Here is a 25,482-nt window from a genome sequence, read left to right on the forward strand (position 1 = left end):
AAAGATTTTCTCCCATTCTGTGGGTTGTCTTTTCATTTTGTTTAGGGTTTCCTTTGCTGGGCAGAAACTTTTCAGTTTGATTAGGTCCCATTTGTTTATTTTTGTTTTTATTGTCAGTACTCTAAGAGGTGGATCTGAGAAGATATTGCTGTCGTTTATGTCAGAGAGTGTTTGGCCTATGTTTTTCTCTAAGAGTTTTATAGTGTCTGGCCTTATATCTAGGTCTTTAATCATTTTGAGTTTATTTTTGTGTATGGTGTTAGGGAGTGTTCTAATTTCATTCTTTTCCATGTGGCTGTCCAGTTTTCCCAGCACCACTTATTGAACAGGCTGTCTGTTCTCCATTGTATATCCTTGCCTCCTTTGTCATAGATTAGTTGGCTGTAGGTGCATGGGTTTAGTTCTGGGCTTTCTATCCTGTTCCACTGATCTATATTTCTGTCTTTGTGCCAGTACCATACGGCTTTGATGATTGTTGCTTTGTAGTGTAGTCTGAAGTCAGGGGGCCTGATTCCTCCAGCTCCATTTTCCTTTTTCAGGATGTCTTTGGCTATTCTGGGTCTTTTATGCTTCCAAACAAACTTTAAAATGTTTTGTTCACGTTCTGTGAAAAATGTCCTTGGTACTTTGATAGGAATTGCATTGAATCTGTAGATTGCCTTAGGTAGTATGGTCATTTTGATAATATAACTCTTCCAATCCAAGAGCATGGTATGTCTTTCGATCTATTTGTGTCCTCTTTGATTTCTTTCATCAGCGTATTGTTTTCAGAGTACAAGTCTTTTGTCTCTTTAGGTAGGTTTACTCCTAGGTATTTTATTTTTTTGGATGTGATGGTGGATGGGATTGCTTCCCCAGTTTCTCCTTCTGATCTTTCAGTGTATAGAAATGCCATCAATTTCTGTGTATTAATTTTGTATCCTGCGACTTTGCCAAATTCATGGATGAGCTCTAACAGTTTTCTGGTAGAGTCTTTAGGATTCTCTAGGTATAGTATCATGTCATCTGCAAATAGTGATAGTTTTACTTCTTCCTTTGATTGATTGAATTACATAGAGAGATTAGGGCTAGTTTGCATTTTTTAAAATGTTGCATATAGTGACTATGGCTTTGTTTCTGTTTCTGTTATTAATAATAATCATGTCAATCATGGAAGGGGTGAAAGGGAACAACAGTCTATTTTTTTTTTATGGTATATATCATAACCTATAGTGCCTTGGATGCTTTGTCATGCCATGTTTAAAATGCCATGTTATAAAAAACTATGGGCTTGCCATTGTGGCTCAGCAGTAACGAACTTCAGTAGTTTCTATGAGGATGCGGGTTTGATCCCTGGCCTCGACCAGTGGGTTAAGGATCCGGTGTTACTGTGAACTGTGGTGTAGGTCACAGATGCAGCTTGGATCCCTCGTTGCTGTGGCTGTGACGTAGGCCAGTGGCTGCAGCTCCAATTGGATCCCTGGCCTAGAAACTTCCATGTGCCGTAGGCGTGGCCATAAAAAAAAAAAAGTGCTATATTTCACGTTCAAGAACCAGTTAGAGGCTCTAAAACCCCTAAGAAGGATACTCATGGGTCGAGGAGGAACATTGTGTGAGGATTCCTTTGTAAAATGGTACGGCGGCTTCATGGGAAAAGTGGGGGTCCACACTCTCTCAATATCTAGTGAGAGGAGCTTTAGAGGAATTACTTAGAGATTTTAAAGAATTCCCTTCATGAGGGGGACAGAGGGCTGAGGTCTGAATCCCCTGAGAAACCTCAACAAGGAGAGAAGTGTAGGTGGCCCATGGATCCCACAGCAGGAGGTGGGCTGTGCTGGAATTGGCCTACACTCCAGCGTTTGTGAGGGCAAAGGAAATCTGAATTATTTCCTGCACAGCAGAGGCAGGCCCAGCACTGGAGAAGGGCAGCCTGGAGCCGTTTGGATTCCTGTCCAAATAAACCTCCTGGAAGGGCAATGAGGCTACAACAGTGAGTCCTTTAAGTGACAGCCAGCCAGCTGGGAGGAGAATGAACTGTTTATGTCACTGGAGCTACAGCCAGAAGGACCTCTGAGGTGAAACATCGAAGACACAGAAATGCCTTGGGGAACAAGGGTCTGCTTCAGACAGGCCTGTTGGCAGAACCTCTTAAATTAAATCTCCTCACCTTCCTCCTCCCAGGACCTCTCTGTCTCATGCTCACTTTGGAGAAGATGACAGCTGAGGATGGTAGGAAAGGTTGTGGAAAAGAGACGCAGCTGATCTTCCTCTCTTTCCAGTTGGGGTTGCGGAAGAAGATTGGTCTGTAACCTAAGAGTGACTGTAGGCCTTTCTGTTATTTAGCACTGACCAGACCAGAAGAGTTGTGTGGGCCTGCTGAAGTGGTCCAGAGGCAAGGGAACATTTTCTCCCCATACATTTTGAGAAGATAATTGAGACAGAAATACAGTTGTATTTGGAGTTCCCGTCATGGCTCCGTGGAAACAAATCCGACTCGTATTCATGAGGATGCAGGTTCGATCCCGGGCCTCGCTCAGTGGGTTAAGGATCTGGCATTGCTGTGAGCTGTGGTGTAGGTGGCGGACATGGCTCGAATCTGGCGTTGGCCATGGTTGTGGTATAGGCCAGCAGCTGTAGCTCCAATTTGCCCCCCAGCCTGGGAACCTCCAGATGCCACGCACGCAGCCCTAAAAAGGACAAAGAAAAAAAAGTAAAGTTGTATTTGATTGTATCCTGCAGTTAGTGCTTGTTCAGTGGATGTAAAATTCTCCTCTAAACATTTTCACATTTGGTATTGCAGTGGACCAACGCCTACCGTAAAGCAGAAAGATTTGTTCTGATTCTTTAAAGTGCCTTGATTTATGTGAGTGTTACATGCAATATAAATATATACTCTTGAATTTCTTAAATTGGTCTCCTATTTAGAATTGGCATTTCACTCAATTGTAAAAGTGCCTTTATCCAAAAAATAAAGGTTAGGATGCTCTTCAAGTCTGCCTAGATTGTTAACATTGTTCGTAAACATGATAGATGACTCAGGTTTTTTGAATAAGATTAAATTGTTATAAATCAGTGGCATTTTTATATAACTTAGACTAAAGAATTCTTACTTCTCCCTGAGCAGACCCATTGTTTTGTACAGTCTTTTTTATTGTGTTTTGTTTTAAGATCACAGTCTCCTATTGGAAAGGGAAGAAAAGAAAGATAATTATGGCTGATTAAAATATACAGTTTAAAATGTAAGAAGGGAAAGAATTAAGTGGAATTGTTAGGGAAAGAATTAAGTGAAATTGTTAGTCTGGTAAATTTCCATTTGGATCTCATTATTAAGAAATGGTTGGAGTTCCCCTTATGGCTCAGTGGAAATTAACCTCCATATGCTGTGGATGTGGCCCTAAAAAGACCAAAAAAAAAAAAAAAAGGTAGGAGTTCACGCTGTAGTACAGCAGGTTAAAGATCCATTGTTGTCTCTGTGGTGGCGTGTTCTAGCCCCAGCCTGGTGTAGTAGGTTGAAAGGATCTGGCGTTGCCACAGCTGTGGTATAGGTTGCAGCTCTGACTTGGGTTTGATCCCTGGCCTGGGAACTTCCATATGGCCTGGGTACAGCCAGGAGATAGAGTAATGGACTAATAGCCTGTCAAAGATGGATGGGGTGCTCGAGATCACCTGTTTCTTTTTATAAGACAACTTGTTGTATCCTACTTGCTGAGGAGTTCCCATTGTGGCACAGCGGAAATGAATCCAACTAGGAACCATGAAGTTGCGGGTTTGATCCCTGGCCTCACTCAGTGGGTTAAGGATCCAGCGTTGCTGTGAACTGTGGTGTAGATCACAGACGTGGCTCGGATCCCCAGTTGCTGTGGCTGTAGCTCCAATTAGACACCTAGCTGGGAACCTCTACATGCCGTGGGCAAGGCCCTAAAAAGCAAAAAAAACAAAACAAACAAAACAAAAAACAAAAAACCCAAAAAAACTGTGAAAGAGCTCCCGTAACCTTCTATACTGATGTTTAGATATATCTTTTCTAATCCTTAGTGATCCTGGAAAGGTATGTATTTGGTCCTCTTTCAAGAAGGGGAAACAGTGGAAGTGACTTGACGAAGGATGTATCCTACTTGCTGAAGGATCTATTGTAGTTACAAAGCTGGGGGATTTGGACCCTGATCTCTTTGTGTTATAGCTCATGTTCACTTGGGCCCCAGTAGTTTATTGTATGTTTTAAGAATTTACAGACTTGATATCCTGTAAGATCAGTCCTTTCTTTGGCATAAATTTGTGATCATTTGTACTTGGTATGTTTTTCTTTTTTGCTTTCCTCTTGTTTGTTTCGATCTACAGAATTAGAATGGGAAATTATGACTTACAATTCTTAAATCTTTTTTATTGTAAAAGATAAAATGCATGTATACTTTTTGTTTTTTTGGGTTTTTTTTTTTTTTTTTTTTAGTCTTTTTAGGGCTGCATCCACAGCATGTGGAGGTTCCCAGGCTAGGGGTCTAATTGGAGCTATAATCGCCGGCCTACACCACAACCACAGCAGCTCCAAATCTGAGTGGTGCACAGCTCACAGCAATGCTGGATCCTTAACCCAGTGAACGAGGCCAAGAATCGAACTTGCGTCCTCATGGATGCCAGTCAGATTCATTTAGACTGAGGGCTGAGTGGTTTTATAAAGTGAATATGCAATAACTATTTTCCAGGTCAACAAATAGACTACCTGTATATGACTTGATTCCCTTAACAAAAGCACAGACTCAAGGCAGGATGTTCAGTTCATAACTGCTGGATTCAAATGGCTATATTCCTTTTCCTTCCTCAAGAGTTCCCCATTGTCTTGACTTCAGTCATCTTCATTCCTTTGGACTTTGATCATTTCTTTGGATTAGGCATGTGTTCCTAATGAATCTTTTTTTTTTTTTTTTCCTCAGGGCTGCACCCACAGCATTTGGAAGTTCCCAGGCTAGGGGTTGAATCAGAGCTGCAGGCACTGGCCTACACCACAGCCACAGCAATGCAGGATCCTTGCCTTGTCTTCGACCAACACTGCAGCTCACGCCAACACTGGATCCTTAACCCGCTGAGTGAGGCCAGGGATTGAACCTGCATCCTCATAGATACTAGTCGGGTTTGTTTCCGCAGAGCCATGACAGGAACTCCATGTATCATTTTTTTTTTTTAATAAATTTCTCTTCATAGATTAGAAGTTGCTTAAAACCATAGATACAAGGCTAGAGATTAATAGTGTTTAGGTCAACGGGAGAATGTTTATTTAAGAATACAAACTTTTTGGAGTTCCCGCCGTGGCTCAGTGGTTAACAAACCCGACTAGAGACCATGAGGTTGCGGATTTGATCCCTGGCCTCGCTCAGTGGGTTAAGGATCTGGCGTTGCCGTGGCTGTGGCGTAGACCGGCAGCAACAGGTCTGATTCGACCCCTAGCCTCGGAACCTCCGTATGCCATGGGTGCAGCCCTAGAAAAGACAAAAAAGAAAAGAAAAAAGTACAAACTTTTCAATAGTTTGATTAAACACAAATACTTCCTTTGCTAATTATAAATAGTATTGGCCAATCCTTTGATCCATGAGTCACATCTGTTATTTAGTTTGACTTACCCCCATTCATCAATACTTTTCTAACTATGTATTGTATCCTACAGGATAAGAACAAATAGAACTTACTTGTCATAATGTCCCTTTTGTTCTCTCTTTACAGCTTGGGTAAATTCCCTCTCCATGGGGATGATTTTCTTTTGCTGCCCAATAGTCAGCGTCTTCACAGACATGTTGGTTGTCGGAAAACAGCTGTCGTGGGTGCTGCTGTTGGATTTGTTGGACTCATGTCAAGTTCTTTTGTAAGGTAAGGACTTGGTTTCTCCTTGTAACTTTTCAAAAACTGTTAGATGCCTTAAAAATTTCCTTTTGGAGGAGTTCCCGCTGTGGCTCAGTGGTTAACGAACCTGACTGGGATCCACGAGGACTTAGGTTCAGTCCCTGGCCTCGCTCAGTGGGTTAAGGATTCGGCGTTGCTGTGGCTGTGGTGTAGGCCAGCAGCTGCAGCTCCAATTTGACCCCTAGCCTGGGAACCTCTATAGGCTGTGGGTGTGGCCCTAAAAAGACAAAAAATACAAATAAAATAAAGATTTCCTTTTGGAAACTTTGCTGTTTACAAGGGAAAATCCTCCTTTTTGCTGCTTAAATGTTAAGCCATAGCCCTTGTGCACTGTTGTCCACAGCAACAAATCAGAGCTTGTGAATTTGAATGTTTTTGCTTACAAAGCCTAAGAGTTAAATGTCAGTCAGGATACACATGTTCCCTGATGCCAAGAAAAAATGTTTCTCCTGTTGTTTTTTCCATTCACAGAAAAATCTTAACTCGAGTTATAACAATAAGTTGCCTAAAGCAATGGTCTGAGTTTAAGATCAGCTCTGTCTGAGGCCCAAAGAGTATGAGAAGTAGTATTTTGAAGCTGTTGTTCATAGGCTTGGTATGAAATATTTCTATTAACAAGATCCAGACTTTGCTATTTGTTTCAACCCAGGTAGAGAATTCTTTCTTTTTTAATTAAAAAAAAAAATTATGGGGTTCCCGTCATGGCTCAGTGGTAACAAACTCAACTAGTATCCATGAGGACTTGGGTTCGATCCCTGGCCTTGCCCATCAGGTTAAGGATCTGGCATTGCTGTGAGCTGTGGTGTAGGTCGAGATGCAGCTCAGATCCTGCATTGCTGTGGCTGTGGAACAGGCCAGGATCTGCAGCTCTGATTAGACCCCTGGCCTGGGAACTTTCATATGATGCGAGTGCAGCCCTAATAAGACCAAAAAAAAAAAAAAATTATGTCCCCACCCACACCATATCAAAGTTCCTGGGCCAGGGGTCGAATCTGAGCCACAGCTGTGACCTACACTACAGCTGCCCCAATGCTGACAACTTTAACCCACTGCACCAAGCCAGGGATGGAACCCATACCTCACAACCCAAGCTGCTGTATTTGGACCACTGTGGCGCACTGGGTTAAGGATCCTGGCATTGTCTCTGGCTGTGTAGGTTTGATTTCTGCCCCGGCACAGTGGGTTAAGGTTTTAGCATTGCCACAGCTGTGGCTTGAATTCAATCCCTGGTCCAGGAACTTCCATATGGCCTGAGTGTGACAAAAAAAAAAAAAGCTCATGTTGAAATTTAAAAAGATCATGATAAAACGAAGCGTTCAAATACAGCTTAAAACTTCCTGTCAGTATACTTTCCATGTGTCCGTTAAAAGCTGTAGTGTGCTGCAGAGGAACTAACTGTAAAGGGCTGGCAGGCACTCTGCTATAGGAGGAACCTCTCCCTCCAGCTCCAGTTCTACCAGTACATCCCCTTTTATTGTCAGAATAATCCCCAGTTAGAGAAATACTAGTTTAATAGGTAGCTCTGGCTAATAGGAGGTGATTAACAACAAAACCCTTAAGATGATTTCCGATCTGTCTCTAGTAGTTTATCTCATTCCTGTCTCTATCCCTCCTGTAGCTTTTTTTGTTCTCTCCTTGAAAGCGTGATATTGGGGTCATTAGAAAGAAAAAATCAAACTTAGAATTCTTACTCTATTTTTAAATATTCAAGATTTAATCAACAAAATCCTTGGTTTACTAATTTTACTCCCCCCCATCCATACACATACACAATAAGACTTTCTTTCACCTAATTTAGAAATTTTATATGGATTCTAAATAATTATTTTTATTTCTTGTTAGAAAATAAATATTCCACCTTTAAAGTGCCTAATTACAGTTGATTTACAACATTGTATCAATTTCTGTATTTTTTTATACTTTTATTTTGTATTTATTGTTTCCCTTTCTTTTTATGGCCATACCTGTAGCATATGGACATTCCCAGGTCAGGGGTGGAATTGGAGCTGCAGCTACGGCCTGTGCCACAGCCATGGCGACACTAGATCCGAGCTTAATCTGTAACCTACACTGCAGTTTACAGCAGCACTGGATCCTTAACCCACTGAGTGAGGCCAGGGATTGAACCAACATCCTCACAGAGACAAGGTCAGGTCCTTAAGCTGCTGAACCACGATGGAAACTCCTAGGTTGTTTTTTTAAAGAAACAGGAAACAGCTTTGTTTGTAAAAGATACTGCTTAGGTAATTCTGTGAGGTCATTTACTTTTAGTTCTTCTTTATCACTAGTAGAACATGGTGTTACCACTGCCTCATCAGATACCTGTTTGGGTCTGGAAGCCACCAGGTACCAGTGGCCTTAGTGCTTGCTGAACTTATTAACACCCAGGCTTTGGTGGAGGGAGAACTGAGAGAGAGAAAACCAATGTAACTTATTACCTGATTTGGCAGACAAACACATACACACAAACCCACTTACAGCAAGCAGTGTTTCTTAAACTTTTTGACCATTGAGAAATAAAAATTATGAAATGTATTTTACATTATGACCCAGTTCTCTCTCTCTCTTGCTCCCTTCCCCTGCTTCCCCTAACTAAAACAAAGTGTCTCTTTTTAATAGCCACATCTAAGGAATATGGAAGTTCCCAGGCCAGGGATTGAGTCCAAGCCACAGCTGCAGCAATACTGGCTCCTTAACCCACTGTGTCATCCGGGGATCAAACCTGCACTTCTGCTCTGATCTGAGCTGCTGCAGTTGGGTTCTTAACCCATTGCACCACAGTAGGAACTCCTAAAACACAATGTCTTGAAGCCATCTTTACCTTTTTTCTTTTTTTAGTTTCATTGGAAAACAGTTGTTTTACAATGTTGTGTTAGTTTCAGGTGTGCAGCAAAGTGACTCAGTTTGTACATATACTTATATTCATTGTTTTTCAGATTCTCTTACCATTCAGGTTATTACAGAATATGGTTGAATAGAGTTCTCTGTGCTATACAGTAGGTCCTTGTTTGTTATCTATTTCATGTATAGCAAGCAGTATGTACATCTTAACCTTATTACATGCAGTGTTCTCATATTTTCTATTCATTATTTCACCCAGTGATCAAGAGTTACCAAACTTTAAGGGCAACACCCAAGAGCAAGGGGACATGTGTATAAACTCCAAGTGTTGAGCAGTAGACCAACCCGCTTTTGCTCTAGTTCAAGTTCTGCCTTCTCAGGAAAACCTTTTTTAGCAACCCTGAATCACATCAGTGTTTCTTCTTTGAATCCTTTTTTTGCGCACGTAATTGGTATCTTACTGATTTACGCTATGCTTTTTCAGTTGTCAAACTTTAACAATTTGAACCATCTGTTAGTAAGGCGAAAATTTAGAAGTGAAAATGCTTCCAACAGCAGTGAAAATGCCACTACAAAGGTTATGTACTTTACTCTGTAGGAGAGACAAAAGGCTCATCTTAGCCAGAACTCAGGATTTAAATGGTATACAAAAGAATGTCTTCAATTTACGCCTGTGGTTCTCTGGTTTTCCAACTGACAGCTTTATAATAATGTGGTATAATTGTATAGATACTGATGTTCATGGTGATACCGTGCTGTGAATACTATTTTTAATATCCTCTTTGAAGAAGGTAGAGAAATGTATTTAGGTGTAAATGTATTTAGATTTTTCCTTTAAAAATTATTAACTAAAGGGGAGTTCCCATTGTGGCTCAGTGGAAACGAATCTGATTAGTATCCATGAGGACGCAGGTTCGATCCCTGGCCTTACTCAGTGGGTTAAGGATCTGGCATTGCCATGAGCCGTGGTGTAGTTCGCAGACAAGGCTCGGATCCCGCATTGCTATGGCTGTGATGTAGGCCCGCAGCTGTAGCTCCGATTTGACCCCTAGCCTGGGAACCTCCATATGTCGAGGATGTGGCCCTAAAAGACAAAAAAATAAAAATAAAATAAAATAAAAATTGTTAACTAAAAATATATTAGCACCTTCAGTAAGTTGCAATTATCTAGAAAAATTACTTTTGTGGAAGAATGGATGCAGAATGAATGAAGTATTAGTAATATTTATATTTTGCTCTATATTCTTACTGTTTGGGGGTAGAGGTCTTTTTTTTTACTCATCAGCTAAACTTTGTTTTTTTAATTAATTAATTAAGTAATTCTTTATCTTTTTACAGCTGCACTCATGCCATATGGAGGTTCCCAGGCTGGGGGTGCGAATCGGAGCTGTAGCTGCCAGCCTACACCACAGCCACAGCAACGCAGGATCTGAGCTGCGGCCAAGATCCACACCACAGCTCACAGCAATGCTGGACCCTCAACCCACTGGTCGAGTCCAGGGACCAAACCCGAGTCCTCATGAATACTAGTTGGGTTCATTAACCACTGAGCCATGATGGGAACTCCTAAACTTTATTTTTTAAATTTTGTTTATTTATTTTTTGTTCTATTTTTCAAGATTTTTATTTTTCTATTATAGTTGATTTACAGTGTTCCGTCAATTTCTGCTGTACTTCAAAGTGACCCAATCATGCATATACACTTTCTCTTTCTCACATTATTCTCCATCATGTTCCGTCACAAGTGACTAGATAGAGTTCCTTGTGCTACACAGCAGGACCTTATTGCTTATCCGGGGATGGATGTCTTGCTTCACTAAGCAGACTAGAAATAGGGCATAACCACATTTTTAATATTTTTTTCCACTACGTACCTGGAACATAGTGGCTGTTAAATATGTTTATTGAATAAAGAGTGGAGAGTCAATAAAGGGTGATGAGAGTGAGACAAGGGTAGTCTGGGAGAATCTGGGAGTGACTCAAGAGCCATTTGAAGATGGTGCTACCTATGGAGTAAGAGAGGAGGGAGGGCATCTCAGAGAGAGAGGATTGTCGGCATGCTCAATTTTATTAGATTCTCGAGTTCCTTGTGATTACCTCAGCATACTGCTAGGCTAGAATTATTGTCCAAAATTTAATTATTAACCAACTTTATCTTAGTTTCTAATAAATAGCTTGCCTTTACTACTGGTAAATAGTCCTTTGAATTGAACTTTTTAAAAGAAAAAAACCTTTAGTTTTTACTCCTTGCTTTGTGTCAAAGAATGTAATGCTATGTTCCTTTACTTTCATGAGACGTGTGTCATTGCTTGATTAAAGGATAGAGTTCTTAATCCTTGATTATTCTTTCGAGACCTACATGGCCCTAAAGCTTCCCAGCCGGATCCCCCGTGAACGCCTTTCATTTAGTCTTCCTGCAATCAGAATATGATTTCTCTCGTTATCTTGCACAACACCGAGAGCAGTGCAGTACAGGGCGAAGGTTGTCCAGCCCTTAGGCCAGCAAAATGCGACACAACCGCTCCTCTGCACAAACGGTCCTAACATAACCTTGGGGAGAAAACATCAAGTGAAGCCTTTTCTTTGATTAGATTGCTTAGTAAGTGCCTGGGGAAACTCCATCAACTAATGGATTTTCATGGTTAAATTGTAATTTTTAGAAATTTTTCTTACGGAGACTAGGTTTTTGATTTGTTAGTTTAATCGCTGCCAGAGTTACTGGGGCCCTGCTTGGCATCGTCCTTTATTTCTGGATTGTGGAGTGCGTAGCAGTTTTTACGCAGTGCTGCGTGGGTCACCTGAAGTTCCCAGAAAGAGAAGGAGAAGTCAAATCACAAATGACGTTAACAGTCATTTTTCACATACTCGAGGCATTTTTAAAATTACCCGTTCAGATTAAATGAAAACATTAGGGGTTTTTTTTGTTTATTTGTTTTTGCTTTTTAGGGCTGCACCTGCAGGAAATGGAAGTTCTCAGGCTAGGGGTTGAATTGGAGCTGTAGCTGCTGGCCTACACCACAGCCACAGCAATGAGGGATCCGAGCCTCACTGCCACCTACACCACACAGCTCACAGCAATGCCAGATCCTTAACCCACTGAGCAAGGCCAGGGATCGAACCCGCATTCTCATGGATACTAGTCGCATTTTTTTCTGCTGTGCCACAACAGGAACTCCTAGTGTTGTAGTCTTGATTTATTAAGATTTTCACTTCTGTTTTTGGTTACTTTTTTTTTTTTTTGTCTTTTCTAGGGCTGCACCCGCAGCATATGGAGGTTCCCAGGTTAGGGGTTGAATCAGAGCTGTAGCACCAGCCTACCCACAGCCACAGCAACACCAGATCTGAGCCGAGTCTACGACCTACACAACAGCTCAATGCAACGCTGGATCCTTAACCCACTGAGCGAGGCCAGGAAATCGAACCCGAAACGTCATCGTTCCTAGTCGGATTCGTTAACCACTGAGCCACGATGGGAACTCCTGGTTACTTTTTATTTGTAGAAAATATGTTGATTAACTGAAGCCCACTTTTGCTCTAAGGTTTTAAATTCTATGAAGCACGTGACAGAAGTAACAAAAGCTGCTTTCATCTTTCCATCTTTCCACAGCTCCATAGAGCCTCTGTACCTTACCTATGGCATTATATTTGCCTGCGGCTGCTCCTTTGCCTACCAGCCTTCGTTGGTCATCCTGGGCCACTATTTCAAGAAGCGCCTTGGGCTCGTGAATGGCATCGTCACCGCTGGCAGCAGCATCTTCACAATTTTGCTGCCTTTCCTTTTACGGGTCCTGACTGACAGCATGGGGCTCTTCCACACACTGAGGGCCCTCTGCGTCTTCATGTTTGTTCTCTTTCTGGCTGGCTTTACCTACCGACCTCTGGCTTCCAGCACCAAAGAAAAAGAGGGAACCAAAGGAGGAAACAGAGCTGCCCTCTTTTCCAGGAGAAAGTTCAGCCCTCCAAAAAAAATTTTCAACTTTGCCATCTTCAGGGTGACAGCATATGCCGTGTGGGCAATAGGAATACCACTTGCTCTTTTTGGATATTTCGTGCCTTACGTTCACTTGGTGAGTATGCTTCTCTGGCTTTGCTGGGAATGGATACTGTTGTTCCCACAGAAAAACTTCTCAGAAGAGCAAGAAAGATGACGTTGAGGCTGGCCTTAAACATTATCCTGGTTGTGATTTAGGGACTCCTGAAATTCAAGATCTCCTAAGACAAAGTCAGCATATCCATCAGATTGTTAAACAGAGAATATGTTTCACAGTGTGCTTCGGTATTTAAAAAATTGCTAAACCTGCACCAACAGAAACAATTTTTTTTTTTTTTTTTAAAGGAAGACTAGGGAGTTCCTGCTGTGGCTCAGGGGTATGAACCTGACCAATACCTGTGAGAATGCAGGTCTGATCCCTGGCCTCGCTCAATGGGTTAAGGATCTGGCGTTGCTGTGAGCTGTGGTGTAGGTCGCAGACAAGGCTCAGATCCCACGTTGCTGTGGCTGTGGGGTAGGCTGGCGGCTACAGCTCCAATTCAGCCTCTAGCCTGGGAACCTCCATATGCTGCTGGTGTGGCCCTAAAAAGACAGAAAAAAAAAAAGCCTAAAATGTCGGGACAAATATCATCAATACAAAAAACTTGATAGGTCACTTTTTCTTTAATTAGCTTACAATCATAATTAGGGACAAAGATGGTGCAATGATTTTGTCAACATAAATAAATAATTTTTCAACCAAAGGGTGCAAAAATTAGGTAAATAATAAAAGCCAGTGGCTTTGACACCCAGAAGTATGGTATCTGCTTGTGGGACACTTCTGAGAAAATGGGAATTCTATTCGGAGGAGTATTTGAGAAATGTTAACAAGTTCATGAGGGGAGAGAGCAAGGGTTTCAGTGGAAGTTAGGATTTCAAGTGCTCAAGCACTTTTATATTGTTTATTTCTAATGCAAGGCAAATTTTAGCCTCTTCATAATGAAACAAGAGGAAGTGGTATCTGAAGCATTTGCCTCTGGCAAAATTTGCTCAAAAGTGCATGTTATGTTTCTTCCTTTTTTCTCACTGTTGTGACTGAAAATGTGTTTACAGTTCAACATAGTTGATAAATGGGAGTTCCCGTCATGGCTCAGTAGTTGACGAACCCGACTAGTATCCATGCCGACTCGGGTTCGATCCCTGGCCTCGCTCAGTGGGTCAAGGATCCAGCATTGCTGTGAGCTGTGGTGTAGGTTGCAGATGAGGCTCAGATCTGGCGATGCTGTGGCTGTGGTGTGGCTGGCAGCTATAGCTCTGATTGGATCCCTAGCCTGGGAACCTCCATATGCTGTGGATGCGGCACTAAATAGACAAAAAAAAAGAAAAAAGAAAAAAAAACATAGTTGATAAATGATAAACACAAATGGCATGAGGATAACTTTTTCTTTTGTATGTGTACTATGTGTGTGATCTGGAGACTTTCTCTCTACTTCTGGACATTTGTGCCATTTTTTCCTTAAAGTTCTGGTGCAGGTTGTCAGTATAGGTCAAGGAATTACTGGGCTCAAGGGGTCAGTGAGTCACCTCCATCATCAGTCCTTTGTGAGTTCCTGCACTTGGGTCAAGGAAACCCAAAGAGTGATGGTAGGCGTGTCCTGGTCCAAGGTAATTTTGATTTCTCGTGTCTCCTTATTTTCGTTCTGCCAGAGGCATTGAGGAAGGGGCTGGGATGACCAATGGGGAGACAGAGAGAGGACTAGTTTTTAGTCCTCTGAGCCATGTGGCGTTTGCAGAGACTGAGGTAAAAGGACCCATTATGTGGCGCCTGTCACCTAGGCAGTCGCTGGCTACATCTTCATCTGAAAGTTCATTTTCACACTTTTTGGAAGGCATAGCTGAACCATCTGAAGCTTTAAAAAAAAAAAAAATATATATATATATATAGTTCCGAAGTTCCCATCATGGCTCAGTGGTTAACGAATCCGATTAGGAACCATGAGGTTGTGGGTTCAATCCCTGGCCTTGCTCAGTGGGTTAGGGATCTGGCATTGCCATGAGCTGTGGTGTAGGTTGCAGACGCGGCTCGGATCCCCACGTTGCTGTGGCTGTGGCGTAGGCCGGTGGCTATAGCTCCGATTGGACCCCCTAGCCTGTATATGCCACAGGAGCAGCCCAAGAAATGGCAAAAAGACAAAATAATAATAATAATAATAATAAATATATATATGTATATAGTTCCATTGTAGAAAGATCAATTTTACCGGTTATCTCTTCCATAGCTTCTATAGATGTTAAGTCCTCTTTGTTATTATAAGGCGAACACATGCCAAGAAATCAGTATCTCAGCTTTGCTAATATCTTGACATTTACCAAAGGACAAGGGGTAGGTAATTATCTGGTTATGTCTTGTAATATAATCTATACATTAATTTCACATATATTATTTCAGTTTACCTTCACAGTAAACCTGTGAAGTAGGCAAAATAAATAATGCTGTCCCCTGGGTTTTAAAGACCGGAAAACAGATCCATTGTTAACAAAGAGATGAAGTGGCTTCCCGAGAAGCATGTAACGCAGAGCAGGGCTTGGGTCCCTTCCACTCTGCTTTCCTGGTGCAGATCCAGCACCCGTCTTACTCTGGACCATAATGGGACCCTTCCCTGGACGTGCCATCAGATACATCCATCTTACCTAGGGGGCAGTGTGGATGCCTAAGGAAACTTAATGAATGTGTTGTTGGTCTTTTTCTTGATGTAGAGGAAATTTTATCGTGAGGAATGAGTTTAGACAGTGTTGTATTTCCTGCTGTCATCGGGAAGCTGTAAATCAGACAGTTTACAGAACAATGAGGTCTCTGTTAACTCAAAAACAAACGAGTCCTTCTTCTGCACTCCCTTCTTCCAGGCATGTTTTTCTTACACAATGTATTGATATTTTTCATTTGGGGTTTTCTCTCTTTCAAACTGTTAGGGCATTAAAGCCATGCTGGAGGGGAGATACCAGGGTTAAATGCCACGCAGTCTGTTTAAATCTCATGTGTGACAGGTACCCTGAGTTTGTCACTGGGTTGTAAGTCGAGGTTTGGATTATGGATGCTTAATCCAAGCTGCATGGAACAGGACACCACTTTCCCCCTCAGAGGGGAAAAGGTGTCTCAAATCTTTCCAAAGACTGGTAGCTTTAATTGCTGTTAAACCCTTTAATGGGTGCTGAAAGGAAGCTGCATATAAGGCATAAGAACGTGCCCTGAAGGAGCATAAAATCCAGTGCAGGTAATAATATAAACCATTATAGTACAAGGACCGTGATATACATTATCTTTTTTTTTTTTTTTTTTGCTCATGAAGACCATTTTAATCACAAGGCATTAACATATATATTAACATAAACTTCAGATAATCATAGAAACAGTTCCACAAAATTCAGAAATAAGCAGCATCAGTGAAACCAGAGCAAGCCTTTTGGAGATTTCAGTGCACTCGATGGAACTCTTCAAGAATTTCACCATAAATTTTCTTATCTTTTTCAGGAAAATCCTCTGGATGTGACTTTATATGTGCAGACATGTCATGGTCCCTCACAGCATACATATAGCCTTGACGTTTTAAAAGATAATATCAAAAAAAAAAAAAAGGGAATAACAGATAGAAGCTGGCGATGCAAACCCGGTTTCTGGACTCGCTGAGGTTCAGGTTCTTCACGCCGCCACGCAGATGGAATTCGGCAAGAGACAAAGTGATAGGCAAGAGATAGATAAGATAGGACACTTGTGAGAGATGCAAGCAGGCAGGCAAGGAGGCTCGGCCACATTAGCTTTTTAAATTTTTACCATAAAGCAGTAACCATGGTGAAATAAAACAGCAGAGGCACTGAGAGGGTTAAAAGCGCACCCAGGGTCACAGGACGCAGCAACGTGATTGTTAGAGCAGAGCGAGCGCTGCTGTGCAGAAGCTGTACTGCATAGTGGGTGGAGCTACAGGCTCTGAAGTAAAACAGCTGGGTTTAAATGCTGGTTTTGTCCCTTACTAGTTGTGTGACCTAACCCTTGGGTAACCACTCCAACATCAGTTTCCACATCTATAAAATAGGGATAAATCCAATTTTGTAGAGTTGTAAGGATTAGAGAAAATATATGTAAGGCATCTATCCAGTTCTGGCGTAAAAATGAGAGTTATTTAAGACAACGTGATTGCAAATTGACTGGTTTCAGTGAGGGCTATGGAAGGGCCAAAGGACAAAATGATATCCACTTGGAAAAGTGGTTAGTAAAGCGTCACAGGATTGGAGTTGGTTCTTAAGCATAAGATTTGTTGTTAAAACTGGATCCTTAATCAACTAGGGAACTAATTTATCTATCTAGGTCTCCTCTGAGGATTCAGAAACACAGTGAAGTACTCTCATGGTTATGTTAAAAATCCTGAGATCTTGTTGGTTAGACTATATTAGACTATATGTGATGATTTGAGAGAGGGTATGTATGCTTTGAGGCATTTTCATTCTCAACTTTGTAAATTTTCTTTTACAAGTTGACTTTTAAAATGAAGAATCATATTGTTTTCTAGAAGTAGTCACTAATCACTTATAGTAGGCCTAATCACTTATAATTAGAAGAGCATGGGAGTTCCCATCATGGCACAGAGGAAAAGAATCTGACTAGGAACCATGAGGTTGAGGGTTTGATCCCTGGCCTCACTCAGTGGGTAAGGATCTGGCATTGCCGTGAGCTATGGTGTAGGTCGCAGATTCGGCTTGGATCCTGCACTGCTATGGCTGTGGCGTAGGGCGACAGCTGTAGCTCTGATTTGACCCCTAGCCTGGGAACCTCCATATGCTGTAAGTGTGGCCCTGAAAAAAAAAAAAAATTTACAAGTTTGGAGTTTGGGACCTAAGCTCAAATCGCAGCTCAGAGCAAACTCAGTGAGTGATGTGGACCAAGCATAGCTTCCTTAGCAGAGTCATTTCCTTTGCTGCAAGTATAGTTATTTATTACACTTATTACACTTAGCCTGGTGGTGGCTATGTGACATTTTGTGGAAACGCTTGGCACATGACAGATTCTTCACAGATGTTACCTGAATCTCCCCTTAGGAGGTCATAAAGAGATGAAAGCATGTCTGCTGTTCCTATCTGCATGGCTCAGGGCCCTGATCCCTGGCTTTGGGCAATAATTCTACTATGACAGCATGGACAGAGGGGCCCTGGCCAGTGAGATCTAACAGCTACATTCCAATACTGACACATCAGAGCCCTTGGAAAGAGCCTTTTTTTTTTTTCCTTTCTTGGCCACTCCAAGGCATATGGAGTTCTGGGGCCAGAGATCAGATCTGAGCCATAGTTGTGACCTAAGCCACAGCTGCGGCAAAGCTGGATCCTTAATCCATTGTGCCGGGCCAGGGGTCGAACCTGTGTCCCAGCACTCCCCAAATGCCACCGATCCCATTGCAACATAGCAGGAACTCTTGGAAGGAGCATTAGTCAAAGCCATAAGCTATCTTCTGAGTATTACATTCTCCATTTATTGGTTTGTTGTCTCAAAACTTCATTTCTAGAAAGGGAGGGGCAGAGGGGAGGGGAAATTCTCATATCTAGTTTAAAAATACAGCTTGTTTGTTCCCAACTGGACTTGGTGTCCCCTTAATTGCCCTGTCAGCAGGTAAATGATGGTGTCTCTAATGATGGTGTATCAGATAAATGGGATCTTTCTACCAGGTCAGCATTTCTTTTGAGAACAATTACTGTCTGCTATGAGACTGACACTTTTACATTTTGCCAAGTTTTTTGAAAAGGAGCTCATAAAATGGGCTCATAAACACATAGAGTGCAGATTTCAAGACATGAGTCAGTCATCTTCTCCCTGACAGAGAACTATGTGGGTCAAAGCTTAAAAATTAAAAGTTGGAGTTCCTATCATGGTTCAGCGGTAACAACCTGACTAGTATCCATGAGGACATGGGTTCGATCCCTGGCCTCGCTCAGTGGGTTAAGGATCCTGCGTTGCCGTGAGCTGTAGTGTAGGTTGAAGACACGGCTCAGATCCCGCATTGCTGTGGCGGTGGGATAGGCTCTGATTTGACCCCTAGCCTGGGAATTTCCAAATGCCATGGGTGTGGCCCTAAAAAGACAAAATAATAATAATACTATATTATTTTATTATTATATTATGTTATATTATTATTATTAAAACTTGACTGCCTTATGTTCCTACCTGAGTCAGAGAACACAGGAGTTGCTTTTCAAGGCGAGTAGTGGTAGAGAGACGTGAAAGCAATGGAAACTAAGTCATCATCCTCTAATACTGAGAAGGAAACATTTTATGCCCCGGAGAAGAGTTGCATCATGGTTGTCACTTGTCAGTCAGATGCATCTGTCATCTAACTGATGTGGTCCTGAGGTCAGGCCCTGGCTCCTTCACCCTCCTCCTTTTCTCACACACACCACCCAACACTCTTTGAGATTTTCAGTTGCTACACAGTGGAGCAGACACCAGCTGTCTAGCTTTCCCTGTTAATGGAGGTGGCCACCAAGAGTCATCATTCCTTCCTCCTTCCATACACTTACGACAGTGAAAGAGACATAGAAATTCCCTCCATGTATAAAGTTTCCATTTCAACATGCATATAAAGCTATGGAGCAAAAGCAAGACACGTCAACTCTTTTCTCCACCAACAAATAGCATTCGTCTAAGGTGTGCTGAGTTTAATCTTATTTGTTCAGTTCTGAGTAGATATGAATACCAATGCATCCATAGGTATAACATGTGAAACATCATTCTGGTATCAAAGGAGAGAATTTTAAAGATCAAAATGATGAGAAAATGAATACTGCTTCTAGAGTGTCACTTTGGACTTAACCATAAGATATGTAGTCATTGGACACGTATTTGAGCAGCCACTGCACTTTAGGCACTGAGCTAGGTGTTTGGGGTCATGCACTGAACAAGACAGAGAAGGCTGATTAGCCTCATGAGGTTTATATCCTAGCAGAGTGTACAAACGGTGATCATTTCGAGTAAATTATGAACATGTTAGAAGGTAGCACGTGTGTGGAAAAAGAAATCGCAGTGTGAGGGGGTTTGGGAGTGCTGTGGAGGGGAGATGGGAGCTTTACCCAGGTTGTCAGAGGAGCCTCATTTAAAGGTGACAGCATGGTGATAGAACATGATAGAGGATATCGTTAAGAGGAAGAATGTCTATATGTGTATGACTGGGTCACTTTGATGTACAGCAGAAATTGACACAACATGGTAAATCAACTATAAAATAAAAATAAATAAATAAAGGGAACAGCACAGAGGCCAGGGTGGTGAGAGCAGTGAGCAAGGGGGCCTGGCTCAGAGGATGAGATCAGAGAAATAGGAGACAGACAGGCCCTGGAGGACCTTGTAGGCCACTACAAGGACATTAGTTTTTTGTTTTTTTTAGGGCTGCACCCTCTGGATATGGAGGTTCCCCAGCTAGGGGTTGAATTGGAGCTGCAGCTGCTGGCCTACACCACAGCCACAGCAACGCGGAATCTGAGCCAAGTCTTCAACCTACACCACAGCTCACAGCAACGCTGGATCCCTGACCCACTGAGTGAGGCCAGGGATCGAACCTGCCTCCTCATGGATGCTAGTCGGATTTGTTTCTGCTGAGCCACCACGGGAACTCCCAGGATGTTAGTTTTTACTCTCAGAGCAGTGGGGAGCCACTGAAGGATTTTGAGCAGAGGGACTCACCTGTGGCTTGGAGAGAACAGACTGTAGGGAAGGAGGCGGGGGAGACCAGGTAGGAGCTGTGGCTGTGATATAGGCTAAGGGTGACAGCAGCTGGGTCTGAGGTGTAGTAATGAGGATGAGAGGTGGACAGATCGTGGATGCACGTTGAGAGGAGAACCACCAGGATTTCTGGCTTGGATCAGGAGTGTGGTGGGAAAGAAAGATGAGCCAAAGGACAGCTGCAAGGTCTTGGGCCTGATGGAACTGTCTTCTCCTGGGATAAGGATGGATGAGGGCAGAGCAGGTTTTGGAGACAAGGGGTGAAGATCAGAACTCGAGGGCTGGACGTGTTAAATCTGAAACATCTAGCAGTCACCCAAGTGGAGATATTAAGTACACAGTTGGCTATAAAAGTTTGGTGGAGAATTCAGGAAGGAGGTCTGGGCTAGAAATACCAATTTTGAGCCCCCGGCATAGATATGATATCTGAACTCATGAAACTTAATGAAGCCATCAGCTGGAAGGATTAGAGAAAAATACCAAGGGGCAAGCCCTAGGACACACTGATATTCAGGGTGCAGGTGAAAAAGGAACCAGAAAAGAAACTAAGAAGGAGTGATGGAGAGGTAGGAGGAAAACTATGTTGTGTTTCTGGGGAGTTCCCGTTTGTAACCCATTGAGCTGCAATGGGAATTGTCTTTTTAGGGCTGCACCTGTGGTATATGGAGGTTCCCAGGCTAGGGGTCGAATCGGAGTTGCAGCTGCCGGCCTACACCACAGCCATAGCAATGTGGGATCTGAGCCTCATCTGCAACCTACACTACAGCTCACGGCAACACCGGATCCTTAACCCACTGAGCGAGGCCGGGGGGATCGAACCCGCAACCTCATGGTTCCTAGTCAGATTCGTTTCCACTGTGCCATGTCGGGAACTCCGGTTACTTTTATAATGGAGCAATTATAATTTAATGAGCAAAGTAAAAGAAATCGTCAATTGGTTTTTATAGAGGATGCCGTATGGTTTCTTCAGTGCATACTGTAAAACATAATTTATAGCTTTCAAAACAAAACTCATTCTAAAAAGCTGAGGTAAAAATAAAGCCCTCTAGTGGTCATTACACAAGATCACCCTGGTCCCCGAATCCTATTAATATGTCCTCTGCATGGCTGTTTTGGGTTTTTTGCTCTTTAGGACCATACCTGCGCATATGGAGGTTCCCAGGCTAGGGGTCTAATCGGAGCTGGAGCCACCGGCCTACATCACAGCCACAGCAACGCCAGATCCCAGCTGCATCTGCAACCTACACCGCAGCTCATGGCAACACCGGATCCTTAACCCACTGAGTGAGGCCAGGAATCCAACGGCAATCTCATGGTTCCTAGTCGGATTCGTTAACCACTGAGCCACCACGGGGACTCCCTCTCCTATTCTTTTTTTTTTTTTTTTGGTCTTTTTGCCATTTCTAGGGCCACTTCTGAGGCATGTGGAGATTCCCAGGCTAGGGGTCGAATCGGAGCTGTAGCCACTGGCCTACATCAGAGCCACAGCAACTCGGGATCCGAGCCGCGTCTGCGAGACCTACACCACAGCTCACGGCAATGCCGGATCGTTACCCCACTGAGCAAGGCCACTCGTTCTTAGTCGGATTCGTTAACCACTGTGCCACAACGGGAACTCCTCTCCTACTCTTTTTATAAAAGTTTGTTCTGCCTTCTTTGGGTCACTTCCAAGGTGAAGTGCTGCCTGCTGTCAGCCACACTGGGCCTGGACCAAAGTTTTCTTCCCTGGATGGGTTTCCCCTCTGTTCCCTCAGAACTAAGGACAGGCAGTGCTGGACCATTGCAGCACTCAGAGGGTGCTGCACAGCCACGGAGAGGAATCAGGCTGATGGAGTGACAGGGTGTCACAGAACCTTGCTTCCAGCCCCCAGATCGCCTCCTTTGTCCCTAGTGCATTGTGAGTATGACCCAACTGAACTGCTTTTCACAGCCACGACAAGTAGAACATGGAATAGAGTTTTATGTTCCGTTTTGTTTCCTACAGTGAGAATTAAGCATAGCAGAAGGAAAAATGGAAAAATGTATTAATTTATAGCATGAGCTATCTTACACTGGATTAAAATAATAATATAAGGACTATTTTAGGAAAACGGAAAAAAAACTAATGGCTTAAATTTTAGAGTCACATGTAAACTCTCTGAATTTACATATAAACTCTAAATTTAGGTAGATCATTAAGTGTCCTCAGAAGACCCTGAAGAGTTTGTGTACCGAAAAGCGGTTCCTTCTCTCCTGGGTTCTTCCCCCCACCTCCCAGCTGTATCTGTAATGTTTTTCTTTTTTTTTAAATTGCAACATAGTTGATTTACAATATTATATTAGTTTCAGGTGTACAACATAGTGATTTAAGGTTTTTACAGATTATACTACATTTAAAGTCATTATAAAATACTGGCTATATTCCCTGTGCTGTATAATATATCCTTGTAGCTTATTTATTTTATACATAAATAAATGCTCTTCTCTCTATTTTGCCCCATCCCTCCTCCCTGTCCCCACTGGTAACCACTAGTTTGTTCTCTGAAGCTCTTTCTCTCTTGGGTTTTTTGTTTGTTTGTTTTTTTGTCTTTTGTCTTTTTAGGGCCACACCTGCAGCATATGGAGGTTCCCAGGCTAGGGGTCGAATGGGAGCTGTAGCTGCCAGCCTCCACCACAGCCACAGCAATGCCAGATCTGAGCCATGTCTGCCACCTACACCACAGCTCACTTAACCTGCTAAGCCACAATGGGAACTCCCTAAGCTTCCTATTTCTATTAATCCTCTATCAAAACAATGGACTTTCTAGTTGATACAGAAATCATGATAGGACCCTTATTAGCTAAATTTAGGTTTCTCAAACTTGGACAAACTTTAATTTGATTTTAATCCAAGGAATTGATGGAAAGGAAACAAAAATCCACATTGCAGTTAAATTTTGCGATTACTCAAAAGTATATAACAAATAAAACATGAGACAGTTAAAAGACCTGATGAAATGTATACATTAACAGGAGAGAGGAGTTCCTGTTGTGGTGCAGTGGAAATGAATCTGACTAGGAACCATGAGGTTTGGGTTCGATCCCTGGCCTCAATCGGTGTTAAGGATGGTGGTTAAGGATCCGGTGTTGCCATGAGCTGTGGCATAAGTTGAAGACATGGGTTGGATCCCAATTTGCTGTGGCTGTGACGTAGGCCAGCAGCTGCAGCTCCAATTCGACCCCTAGCCTGGGAACCTCCCTATGCTGCAGGTTCAGCCCTAAAAAGCAAACACATACATACATACATACATACATACATACATAGAAATAGCTTAATTTGCAGACTCTTCCTTTGTGAGCCAATACTTGGCTTTTACCCCACACCTGCCAGCTGACTTTGGTGGGTGGAGAGAATTGTCTGATCCATCGAGAGCACGTTTCTGCTGGTTTACTCTTATCTCTAAGTTCTGGGACATCTCTGTGGAAAAGCCCTCGCAGACACTAACCCTGAGGACTACTGAGCAACGGGGGAAATGCCTTCTATGAGGTCATGCTCTGGGAAGGAGTCTTTCGCTGCACAGACAGCTTGAGGGCTGCACATTGCTTGTGTATTAACCCCCACATGTCCACGCCACTGCTTGTTTGCCCTTTGCGTTCCCCCTTGCTGTCGCTAATCTCTATAGCCTTTTCACCCCTCCACCTGTTGGCAGCTCACTTGTAATTAGAAAGGTTATATTCCCTTGTAACAAATTGGAGAAACGCTCATTTAATGGTAGGTGGTGCCTACCATTTGGAGGCAGAATTACAAACACGGTGTGCAGTTATGCAACCCAGCTGCATCTGCATCCACGTCAGATTGAGCTTATTTACTCTCAGAGGCACATGGCCAGAACAGCAGCAGCGCTCAGGCTTCAGAGTATGATTTGAGGATCTGTATGTCCAGTCCTTACAGCTATACAAGGGTTTGTTTTCAACTACAAGTTTGTTTTAAACAGACATAGTATTTATTGATTTCCCACATTTGGATTAACTAATTTAGTTTATAAGGAGCTCCCACAAATATTCTCTCTCATTAGTGGTTCAGGGCCGCCCTATGAGACGGGCAGAATCAGTGTTTCTGTTTAGCAGGAGGGACCAGACTTGGGTTGTTAGAACAGCTTGCTCAGAGTTGCAAGGCTGGTGCCTGGTGCACAGCTGGGGCCTGAGCCTGGTCTTCTTAAGATTGTGACTTTGAAGTAAAATATTTAAATGTTCACAAAAAAAGTATAACAGGGAGTTCCTGTCATGGCGCAGTGGTTATCGAATCCGACTAGGAACCATGAGGTTGCGGGTTCGGTCCCTGCCCTTGCTCAGTGGGTTAACGATCCGGCGTTGCCGTGAGCTGTGGTGTAGGTCACAGACACGGCTCGGATCCTGGGTTGCTGTGGCTCTGGCATAGGCTGGCAGCTACAGCTCCAATTCGACCCCTAGCCTGGGAACCTCCAAATGCCGCAGGAGTGGCCCTAGAAAAAGGCAAAAAGACAAAAAAAAAAAAAGTATAACGGTAATTTAAGAGTTGAAGGGATTTTACAGGTCATTTTTTTTTTTTTTAAGATTAGTAAAGGAACAGAAAGGTTCAGTTGCTTAGTCACATGGTTATAAAAGTGGCAGAACCTGACATAACATGCAGGGATATCCATGAAAAATGAATCGATGCTTATCATACAACCTCCTCCAATGTAAATGTGGGAGTTCCTACTGTGGCACAATGGGATTGGAGGGGTCTTGGGAGCGCTGGGATGCAGGTTTGATCCCTGCCCTGACACAGCGGGTTAAGAATCCAGAGTTGCTTTGGTTGCAGCTGTAGCTCAGATCTGATCCCTGGCCCGGGAACTCCACATGCCCCAGGACAGCCAAACCAGGAAAAATAAATAAGTAAAATAAAACGTAAATGTGTATGTAATAGATAAAGAATTCTTAGAGGAATGAAATGGTCTCACCCAGCAGAAAACTAATCAGTTTATAGGGTTCATTTCCCAGTCTGGCTGGAGGTTGCTTCACCACTTCAAACAGTCCAGTTCTTCAGAGTTGCCAGTGACAGGTGTGCTGG

The 25,482-nt window shown here is 42.8% G+C and overlaps 1 protein-coding gene across 1 annotated transcript in view; it reads left to right on the top strand.

Annotated features, from left to right (window-relative positions):
* The window catches only part of SLC16A10 (solute carrier family 16 member 10), a 133,053-nt gene that overhangs the window by 76,465 nt on the left and 31,106 nt on the right, over nucleotides 1–25,482 (top strand). The window contains 3 exon segments of the mRNA XM_047762800.1: nucleotides 5,692–5,760; nucleotides 5,763–5,835; nucleotides 12,317–12,776. Coding sequence (XP_047618756.1) covers nucleotides 5,692–5,760; nucleotides 5,763–5,835; nucleotides 12,317–12,776 — 602 coding nt within the window.

This window comes from Phacochoerus africanus, chromosome 2 (genome assembly GCF_016906955.1).
Source record: "Phacochoerus africanus isolate WHEZ1 chromosome 2, ROS_Pafr_v1, whole genome shotgun sequence".
NCBI classification, from domain to species: Eukaryota; Metazoa; Chordata; class Mammalia; order Artiodactyla; family Suidae; genus Phacochoerus; species Phacochoerus africanus.